Genomic DNA, 11,212 nt, shown 5'->3' with positions numbered 1-11,212 from the left:
GTTCCTGACTTTTTAGTGTGTTTTCTTGTGCAAAAGTGGTGTTGTGGAGTCAAGACCTTTGTTGCGAGAGTGAATCAGCGTAGGTGATCTGGCGGTTATTGAACTTTCTGAGATGAGGAAGAAAAAATGGCAGCCTCCATTTTTATATATCTATATAAAATTCAGTTGTTGATCAAATCTCTCCAGCACCAAACATGCACCGTTCTGTTAAAGGGCAGAGGGGGAAAAGGCAGTAGTTGTTGCAAAGCCGAAGATTAATTTAGATGATGCCCTAGATAAGGAGTCAGCTTTCATTGCAAACCTTATGAAAGGGCATCAGAGGTGGTACCTTGCGGATAGTCTGTGGACGTACAGAGAAAGTAATTAAAAATGTCCAGGAACAGATAGAGGCAGAACGAGCCAATCAAGAAGAGAAACTGTTAAGGAATGTGCTGTTAGTATAAGAAGAGTTAGTCCTTCAGATATGTTTGGTCTCAGGTCGTGTAGAGCTCTAAGGGTAAGAAGCAGTACTTAGAATTGAACCTGGAAAAAATAGGTAACAAGTGCAGCTTTGAAATTAATGAAATATGCATATAGTAGCTAAGCCCTGCAAGAAGGTGAGAATCCACACTTGGAAGCTTCGGAGTTGTCTTCAAGGCCTGCCTCGCACAGAGCTGTTGTAGTTATCTTTATCAAGGCACAAAAGTTCTGGGAGCAAAGAACTGTGGGAGCCCTACTCCAGTCCTTTCACTGGCTGCTAAGTCCTCTCTGCCTTCCTCATTCTGTGCTCCTGCTTAGGTGTTCCACATACTTTAATGTTTCAACTGATCTGTCTTCCACCTCACTTTCCCTTGGGCAGCCTTTTTAGGATTAGCTGTTGCCTAGGGTACATCTCTAGTTAAAGACTTTCCCTATGGAGTATTTGTAGTCTTTCACCAAATGAGATGCATTCCTGGCCCAGATCCAGAAGAGACTTAACTTTGGTTCAAACAGGATGGAAATCACAGCCACTCGTTTAAAGGGAAATGATAGCTAATTTATGCAGTAGCCAAATCGTTCACTCACTACTTTAATGCCAGTAGCTCACAAAGTAGAATTTTTTCTCACAAGACTCCAGAGCTTAGAAGGAGCATTGATTCCAATAAGGTTGATGATCGTGCTTCTTTTTCTCTCTTTAACTTCAAAACTGTGGGGTTGTATCGCCTCAGTCAGCCGGAATGGGTAGAGGGAGTTTTAATCCTTCAAAATAAGTCAAAAATCCATCGAGCCCTTAAAGACTAATAATATTTTGTCAATCAGACGCCACTTCTTCAGATGGTTCTGCTAACTGAAATTAGGCTCCCTGCTTTGTTGTTAGCATTTTCAAAGGGGTTTATGTGTGTGTGTGTGTGTTTTAAGGGATGCCTTTTTCTTATTTAAAATGCTGTTTTCAAAGTGGGGCGTGGCAAAATCTGAAAGGAAGTTAAACCCCTTCCCTGCATGGCCCAAGGCAAATTGAGGCGACACAACCCTGCACTTTGCATTTTATGGACAGAGCAAGATCCATAAACTCCATTTCCTTTGTTTGTACCCTAAGGACAGGTCCTAGAAGGCAATAGTAACCAGGCTATGCCTTGGTTGCAAGAACAATGTGTGTTCATTGTTACAGAAGGTTGATGGAAAATATCTCTCTCTCTCTCTCTCTCTCTCTCTCTCTCTCTCTCTCTCTCTCTCCCCATGAGAGTAATGCATGCCTCACATTTTAATTTAGAAATAATGGGGGGGGGATCTGTGCCTAGATAGGGGGAAAATAGGATTAAAGTTTTAGACTAGACAAGAAAGATAAAGGGAAATAAAATTGTTTGAATTTGTAGAAAGGCCCAAGAAATTGCACATCATAACAGAAGACTACTGCTGATTTGATTCTTCAAAACCTGCTTTAAATCCAGTTGGAATCTTTGTGGTGGTGAGTTTTTAGGCTGATTGTGGAGTTCAAAAATATGGGCTGGGTAGCAGTGGAGGACTTTTACGTAGCAGCATTTTATCCCTTAAGCTGATGGAAGCCAAAGCTGATGGAACCCCTTGCTTTCAAATTAAAATCCACATTTAAATCTATTTTGTGAATTGCCTTAGCCAGGTGAGAGGCAGTTGGATTAGAAGATAAAACTGTAATTGTTCATCAGAAATGTACATTAGCCATTTCCCAGCTGTGTCAATAGAACGACTGGGAATTAATTCTTGAGATTGTAATATTAGTTCAGAAATTATTGCTGAACAAAAAGAAAAGCTTGTTAATACAATTAACAATTGCTATCCAGCTAAGGAAGAAAACTTGTTCCAAGAGAGAAAGAGAGGCTGCAAAATGTCACCAAGAATTATTCTGAATTCATGTAATAAAGTATTACTTTCAATCAGTGTGAAGCTAAATCAGACCCCTGATCCATCTAGCTCTGTACTTCCTGATGGGCAGTGGCCTTGGAGGATCTTGCAAGATCTTAGCACTTTCCTCGCTCTTGAAGAATGTCAGTTTCAGTTCATCCCAAAGCATTTCAGCATCCCAGGAGCAAAGCTATGTGCTAAAAAGCCAAGCCCTGTTTCTCCACCTGGGTAAACCAATTGCTATGCCAAGAGAAGCTGAATTCCGTGACCCACAGATTATAACAATTAAGATCACAGTCTTAAGTGGTACTTTTTGCCTTGAGGTGAATCTTATTGCAGCCCTTGTCATTGGGTATACCACCGGCCTTTGCAAGTGACAAGTATGTGGGACATTTGATTCTACATGACAGTAGATCCTAGGTGGTGCTGATCTGCCCCATAGTTTATGTAACCCAGTCTTATATCTTCTTGCTACACGACAAAAGGAATGAATCTGTCCAGGCAGGAGGGTGACCTGATGATTCTGTGCTTAAGTTTGGATGCCTAATGTGAAACTGTTTCTGATTTTGCCTGTGTTCCAGGTTAACCGGTTTCCAGTTGCCTCCTCCCATCGTGAGTACTGGGATGGTGCTGTCCTTGTGGCTTGTGAGCGATTATGCGGTCAGTGCTCAAGGTTTCCAGGCAAACTACGAAGGTAGGCTTGCTTCTGTTTCTGCCCAGACCTTTACACTCTGTAACATCCTTTCTGTAAAGTGCACACCCAGATCTGTTGACTGCACATGTGGACATATTCTGCTTTGGGTCTTCCTTGTTGTCCTTTTGATATTCTTAAGAAAATACTTTTTAAAGTACTGGTGGTCTTGGTAGGAAGTCATTGGGCCAGCATGCTCTTGTTTTGAACTTGCTTACTAACGAAGGGGTTGACGCTGCCTTCCAAATGAAAATATGCTGGGGATCGCTCGTTTGTCTTTTATCTTTCCTCTTCCTAGTTACTTTGCTTGAGGTGGTGAGTTGGTTGCTGTACTGGGTCAAAAAAGAAGCACCTTTGAGAGGAAACAGCAGTGGCTTGAATCCTGTGGCAAATCTCTGCTGGCAAAAGGGACTCTCTTTAGTGGAGCAGGGTATCTGCGCCTTCCCACTTGAATTTATGTGCGCCTTCCCGCTTGAATTGTAGCCCAGAATGGCATCAGATATGCTGCTGTTAGGGTTCCAACGCAGTCCTTGGCAACTGGTGGGAAGATTGTGGGCAGGGACATGTGGAGCTGCAACACTGACTGCAGTACTATGCCACTTCTGTTAAAAATCTGGAGGTGATGTACGGCTGCTCTAGGATTTGCCAGAAACACCATAAAACCATAGAGTTTCTGGAGATTCCTATAACTACCCTGCATCGCTTCCAGGTTTTACCAGAAGTGACACAGTGCTCCTCCCTGCTTGCAGAAATTTCCCGTTGGATTCAAAATGATCCTTGCCAAGGGGTATCTAGGTACCACCCTCTTACCTAGTGCCACCCTCTGTCCCCGACCCTGAAGGAATGAGGTAAGCCCACGAACATGGCGAGGTGGTCGGTCAACAGATCGCGATCGAGCATGTTGAATGCCACTGTCAGGACAAGCAACAACAGCAGGGCTGACCCACCTCTATCCAGCTGTCTGCAGAGATCGTCTGTGAGGGCAACCAGCATGGTCTCCGTCCCAGGGCAGACGCTGGACTGGAATGGGTCCAGAGCGGATGGGGTGCAATTATGAACAGAAGAAGGAGAGGAAGACAAAAATGAGCTACAGGGTTCAATCTAGCAGGCAGTTCTCCTAGGCAGGCCTTTTAGAAATCAACAGTCTTATTAAGCTAAAAAAGACTGTGTGCAGTTCTGGTCACCACACCTTAAAAGGGATATTATAGCTTTGGGAAAAGTGCAGAAAAGGGCAACTCAAATGATAAAAGGGTTGGAACACTTTCCCTATGAGGAAAGGTTAAAGCACTTAGGGTTCTTTAGCTTGGAGAAACGACGACTGAGGGGTGACATGATCGAGGTTTATAAGATTATGCATGGGATAGAGCAGGTAGGGAAAGAGGTACTTTTCTCCCTTTTTCACAATATAAGAACTTGTGGGCACTCTCCCCGTTACTATTCATATGGATTTTGGAAGTACTACTTGGAAGGATTAGAGAAGACAAAGAAATCAAGGGCTTAACCAACAAAGGTTTTTCTTATAAGTATAGAGCTTTTGCTGATGATGAAATGTTTATGGTGGAAGATCGTTTACGGAATTTACTGTTGCTTATGGAAAAAATAAAAAAAAATGGAGACCTAGCAGGTTTTTATGTAAACAAAAATAAATCCAAGGTGATGTGCAAAAATATGACTGGTGGGAAACAGGAGGAACTGCAGAAGTTGATACAGTGTGAAGTTGTTAAAAATACTAAATATCTAGGTGTTGATTTGACAATGAAGAATATAGATCTTTTTAAGAATAATTATGACAAACTTTGGCCCCAAATACAGCAGGATATAAAAAATGGAATAAACAAAATTTGTCGCTTTTGGGGAGAATTTCGGTGGTTAAAATGAATATTTTACCATGTTTGATGTTTCTATTTCAGACAATCCCAATAGTGAGAGATTCAAAGATATTAAATTCTTGGCAAAAAGAAATTTCAACGTTTGTGTGGGCGGGGATGAAACCAAGGATTAAGATGAAGATTTTATGTGACGCAAAAGAAAGAGGTGGATTTCAGTTACCAAATTTCAGGCTGTATCATGATGCAGTTTGGTTAACTTGGTTGCAACAATGGATTACTTTGGACAATAGAAAATTGTTGGCGTTAGAAGGACATGACTGTAAATTTGGTTGGCACGCTTATCTATGGTATGGGAAACTAAAAATGGATAATTTTTTAAAGCACCATTATATTAGAAGAACGCTATTTGATACATGGACTAAGTATAGAAGGTTCTTCTCGGATGAGAGACCACTTTGGGTAGTACCGGCAGAGGTAATTAAACCGTATTCGACACACAAAGGGGAAGACTGGCTACATTATAGAGACATTTTGAAATCTGTGGGAAAGTCATTTGAAATGAAAGCGGAAGAAGATTTGGACTTTAGGTATGGTTGGTTACAATATAGACAGATTTATTATTTGTTTAAAACAGATAAAAAAGAATTTGGGTTTAGGAAAAAATATAATGAAATTGAAAAGGTTTGTTTCGAGGGAGGTAAAAAGTTGATATCTAAAATGTATAAGATATTGTTACAATGGTATACAGAAGATGAGACAGTTAAGGAGCAGATGATAAAATGGGCAGTCAATATGAATAAAGAAATATCTATGTCATCTTGGGAATTTTAATGGAAAAATGCTATGAAAATATCAACGTGTAATAACCTAAAAGAAAATTGTTATAAGATTATGTATAGATGGTATATGACTCCAAAAAAGATTGCAAATATAAACAGTAATATGTCAAACAAATGTTGGAAGTGCAAAAAAGTAGAGGGCTCTTTTTACCATATGTGGTGGACTTGCGATAAAGCAAAAAACTTTTGGACTGAGGTCCACACGGAGATGGAGAAAATTGTGAAATGTAAGTTTAAGAAAGAACCTGAAATATTACTTTTGGGACTTAAAATGGAAGAAGTCAACATTGCGAAACGGACTTTGATATGGTATATGATCACAACTGCTAGATTGACATATGCTCAATGCTGGAAACAGGAAAGAACTCCCGAAATCGGGGAGTGGATAAAAAAAATTCCTCACTTATTTTCAAGGATGCTGCTGCTGCCAAAGTCAAATGGACCCAAACTATGCCTCTCAGCATGCTTGTACACCACCCTGAGCCTTGTTTCACAGGGGAGGGCAGTCTATAAGCCAAATTTATAAATAAATAAATAATAGTAAATAAGATTTACCCTCTTCCACCCCTCTAATTTTTTTTGGCTCCCGAAATTGCTTTTAGCATCTTCCAGCTGATGACAGACATCTCTTTAATCTGTTTATTTTAAACAGGCACCCTTTGAGTCTGTCCTCGCCACACTTTCGGTTACTCTACTTTATTATTTTTGACTTGCTGTCTGAAAATCCTAGGCCTCTGGGATAACCTTCTAAGATCTGGCACAGAGTGTACCTTTTCTGCAGGTATTTTGCTTTCTGTCTAACTCCAAGCTCTCTGTGAAGACTGCTACTGCTTTTGTTCGTGTGTGAAAATCCTCTCTTCTGAGCAGTCCTGCTTCATTACATATCCTGAGCAGATGAAGAGCTACCCCTGCAGAGCTGGCTTAGTGATCTGTCTCCTGAGCCCATTTGAGGAGGGTGGTATATAAATCTAATAAAATAAATAAATAGTTACCCTGAGCACCAGATATAAATTGTTTTATCATTTATAATAATAAGTAGAATTACAGCCAAAGATTTTTGGCAGTGCAAAGACATTTTCTCTGCAGTGTCTGTATTTTTCTTGGAGCAGTATTTCACGATACAGTTTGCACTTCCCAGGGTGTATCTGGGGCCATGTACTTAAAAAAATATATAGAAATTTTACACCGAGGTAACCTAAATTTTTCACCAGCAGCAGAATTCAGGAATGTGTGTACATTATGCAAATTAATAATTTATACAGGTAGTAGCTTTTGCATATTTTAGTCTGCAATTTAGATAATTTGCATAATTTATTCTGCTTCTGATGGTTGTGCAGAGGCACCAAGTGTTATGCAGGGTGGTGAAGTCTCATCTCCAATGAGTGGGAATCTCACTCAGCCAGCCTGTTGGAGTGAGTACGCTTTGATGCATATCTTCTCTGTTACAAGGGTAAAAGTTACAGAATTGCTTTGGGGTTAAATAAAAACTCATTCCGTGGGAAGATGAAATCTGTTATTTTGCATTTTGGTGGAACAGCAGCTTGAGGTCCTGGCTATATCTGTCAGAAATTGGGCAGATGGGGAGGGGAGGGGGATGTCCTTTACTATCCAGCCATTATTTGCAAGAGAACCTGATCAAATGGCAGTGACTCAGATTGATGGCCTGACTTGACTGGGCCAAGATTTTCTGCCTGTTTGGTGGGCCAACATGTTGGAGCACATAGGGCTTTCCCTAATAAGGAAAAATAGTTGTTCTGGAGCTGGTTTGTACGGGCCTTCACAGTTGTGCATCCTGCACTTGTCAAAGAATTTGATGGTACATAAGCACCTGTGAAATCACTCCAGATAGTATTCTCCTTACATGTAAATGCAGATGTCAAGTGCTTGGAACACTCAGAAGGAATAATAATAATAATATATGTAGGCACAGACACAGTGCTTTGGATATGACAAGAGCAGCAGTGAGGAAGTTTAACTCATGGCATGATAAAAGTTGGAATGTTCCTAAAACATTGCAAGTGCGCTGGACCAACAATTACTAGCACACACACACACACAGCAAAAAATTGTCTGCTGAACTTATTTGAAAGAAAGACATGGCCCAGACAGGCCCGTCGGTTCAGGTAGGCTGGCCGTGGGCCTCCCCGCTCCAGACAGGCCGTGTTGGCCCAGGTAGGCTGGCCATGGGCCTCCCACCCCCCCAGACGGGCCCTGCTAGCCCAGGTAGGCCAGCTACGGGCCTCCCCCCCCAGACAGGCCCCGTTGGTTCAGGTAGACCGGCCGCAGGCCTCCCATCCCCCCAGACAGGCCGCGTCGGTCCTGGTAGGCCGGCCATGGGCCTCCGAATCGCCCAGAAAGGCTCTGCTGGCCCAGGTAAGTTGGCTGTGGGCCTTGCCCCCAGACAGGCCCCGCTGGCCCAGGCAGGCCGGCGGCGGGCCTCCCACCTCCCCCAGACAGGCCGCACTGGCCCAGGTAGGCCAGCTGCGGGCCTCCTACCCCCCGAGACAGGCCCCGCCAGCTCAGGTAGGCCAGCAGCGGGCCTCTCCCCCCCCCAGACAGGCCCCGCCAGCCAAGGCAGGCTGATCGTGGACCTCCCGCCCTCCAGACAGGCCGCATCGGTTCAGGTTGCCCTGCCACGGGCCTCTCCCCTCCCAGAGAGCCCCCGCTGGCCAAGGCAGGTTGCGGCTGCGGACAGGTAGGCCTGCCATGGGCCTCTCCCCCCCTAGACAGGGCCCACCAGCTCACGTAGGCCAGCTGAGGGCCTCCCACCCCCCCAGACAGGCCACAATGGCCCAGGCAGGCTGCGTTGGTTCAGGTAGGCATGCCACGGGCCTCTCCCCCCAGAAAGGCCCCGCTGGCCCAGGTAGGCCAGCCACGGGCCTCCCCCCCATGGGTCCCGCTGGCCCAGGCCAGCCAGCCACGGGTCTCACCCCCGCCCAGACAGGCCGTACTGGCTCAGGTAAGCCAGGCATGGGCCTCCCCCCCCCCCCCCAGCCGGGCTGTACTTGCTCAGGTGGGCCAGTCCCAGGCCTCCCCCCCCCCAGACAGGCCGCACCGGCCCAGGTAGTCCAGCCGCAGGCCTCTCTCCCACAGACAGGCCCCACCAGCCAAGGCAGACTGGCTGCGGGCCTCCTGCCCCCCGAGACAGGTTCCGCTGGCTCAGGTAGGCTGTCCGCGGGCCTCCCCCACAGACATGCCCCGTTAGTTCAGGTCGGCCAGCCATGGGCCTCCCCCCCAGACAGGCCCTGTCAGTTTAGGTAGGACTGCCACGGGCCTCTCCCCCCAGAAAGGCCCCACCGGCCAAAGCAGGCTAGCCGTGGGCCTCCCGCTCCCCAGACAAGCCCCGCTAGCCCAGGTAGGCCTGCTGCAGGCCTTCCCCCAGACAGGTCCTGTCAGTTTAGGTAGGCCAGCTGCAGGCCTCCCCCCCCCCAGATAGGCTGCACCAGCCCAGGTAGGCCACCTGCGGGCCTTCCACCCCCTCAGGCATACTCCAAAGGCCCTAGTAGGCCAGCTGCGGGCTTCCCCCCCCCAGATAGGCCCCGCCGGCCAAGGCAGGCTGGCCACGGGCCTCCCACCCCACTAGACAGGCCCCGCCGGCCTAGGTAGGCCGGCTGCAGGCCTCCCCGCCAGACAAGCCCCGTCTTGGAAACCTGTATGTATGTTAACTATGATCTCCGGAATGTTCAACCCTTTTTATAGTAATCTTCTTTGCAGTTAGGAATAGTAAGTTTTTGCAGTTTCGTTTTGCAGTTAGGAATAGTAAGTCTTCACAGTTTCTGTATACTTAGTTGAAAATGCTGTATAAATACATAGTGCTGTTACACACCTGTTAAGGCACTTTACAGCATTTTTGCCCTTCTAAGAATCATTTGGAATCATATACAATGATGTCATGGTGAGTGTATTTCCTAGGATATATTATGTATAGTTATTTTTTAACTCATATGAATTACGTATTGAGAGTTAATGTTGTAATATTGTTAATTGTTTGTAGACACTTCAGTGAGACTTATTGATATGTACCAGTTGAAACACTGACTAGAGACATTGCATGTCAGATATGAATTTATTTCTTACCATTTTTAACATATATTTATTGGTGGTTACAATTGTCAAGGATTCTAAAGTAATATTGTTACTGTACATTTCTCATAAGACTCTTCATCTTTGTTCGGAAGAAGATTACTATCGAAATGATTGAACATTCCCGAGATCATTGTTAACATCTCATCAATTTACTTATTTTTGTACTTACCTTGTGAAATGTGAATTGTGTGTATTTTCGCACTCTGGATTATTACACTGTCACTTTAATTACTTAAACTATGTTTGTAAGCGCAGTACGCATACAGGTTTCCATTTTTTGGATCATTTTTTGGACGTAAAAGTATGTATTAAAGACTATTACCATAATCTCAACACAAAATATAGAATGTTGCCATGCGAAAACACGTTTATAAATAAGGACAGGATGTGTGTGTGTGTGTGTGTGAAGCTGTTCATATGGAGTAACACTGCTGGCCCATCTATTTCAGCATTGCCTGGTCAGATTGGCAGTGGATCTTTAGGTTCTCTGGTGTCTGTCTAAATTGGGTGAGTGGGCAACAGCATGACAAGTAAAGTTCAATACAGGTAAAGTATAAAGTGATGCAATTTGGAACCAAAAAAAATCCTTAGCTTTAGATGTGTACTGATGGGGTCTGAAATGGCAAAGAATGAGAGGAGAAAGAGATCTTGGGGTTGTGATGGGCTGCTCAATGAAAATGTTGATTACGCTATGGTGTGACCTTATTTGGAATAGTGTGTATAGTTCTGGACACCATATCCCAAAAAGGTATATTGCAGAGCTTGAAGAAGTACAAAGGAGGGCACTCAGAATGATAAAGGCTATCGAATTTGTCACTTTTCAATTTAGGGGGGAAAGCATTAAGGAAGGAACTTGGAGGTTTACAAAATTATGTATGAGATGGAGAAAGTGGATAGAGACACCTTTTTCCACCTGTCCAAAAATGCTAGAAGTCAGGGCATCTGATAAAGTTGATGATCGATTGAGAGAACACTGCTTTATTTAAAGAGTTATTCAGTTGTGGAATTCACTGCCAATGGATGTAGTGATGGCCTCAAGCACAGATGGCTTTAGAGGTAATTAGATTCCTGGAGGGCAGGTCCATCAATGGCTACTATCCTTGGTGACTAAAGGCAACCTCTAAACCAGTGGTTCCCAAACTTATTTGGCCTACCGCCCCCTTTTCAGAAAAAAAATTACTCAGCACCCCCCTGGAAATCTACCTTCAAGAAGTGGACAAAAAGATGCAGTTACAAATTTGCACAGAGTAAAGAAAGATGTTGTTGTAAATAATACACTTTGAAGCTCGAAATCATAAAAGTATTTTATAAAATCAACCATAGTAACATTTGCATGCACACAGAAAATTAAGATAACAAAGGATAATATTAAAATAAAAATCACAAATGACATTAAAATAATCCTAATGAGAAGGATGAACCTGGTACAC

General features: G+C 44.0%; 1 protein-coding gene across 1 annotated transcript in view; it reads left to right on the top strand.

The window, feature by feature from the left end:
• The window catches only part of LOC107113113 (CUB and sushi domain-containing protein 2-like), a 257,503-nt gene that overhangs the window by 89,167 nt on the left and 157,124 nt on the right, over positions 1-11,212 (top strand). Inside the window, exon 3 of the mRNA XM_015414381.1 lies at positions 2,919-3,031. Coding sequence (XP_015269867.1) covers positions 2,919-3,031 — 113 coding nt within the window. The remainder of the gene's footprint in view (positions 1-2,918; positions 3,032-11,212) is intronic.

The sequence above is a fragment of the Gekko japonicus genome, unplaced genomic scaffold (genome assembly GCF_001447785.1).
Source record: "Gekko japonicus isolate JY-2015 unplaced genomic scaffold, Gekko_japonicus_V1.1 scaffold194, whole genome shotgun sequence".
In the NCBI taxonomy this organism is placed as follows: Eukaryota; Metazoa; Chordata; class Lepidosauria; order Squamata; family Gekkonidae; genus Gekko; species Gekko japonicus.
The sequence above is the reverse complement of the archived record's forward strand: the minus strand, read 5'-3'. Positions and strand labels throughout refer to the sequence as shown.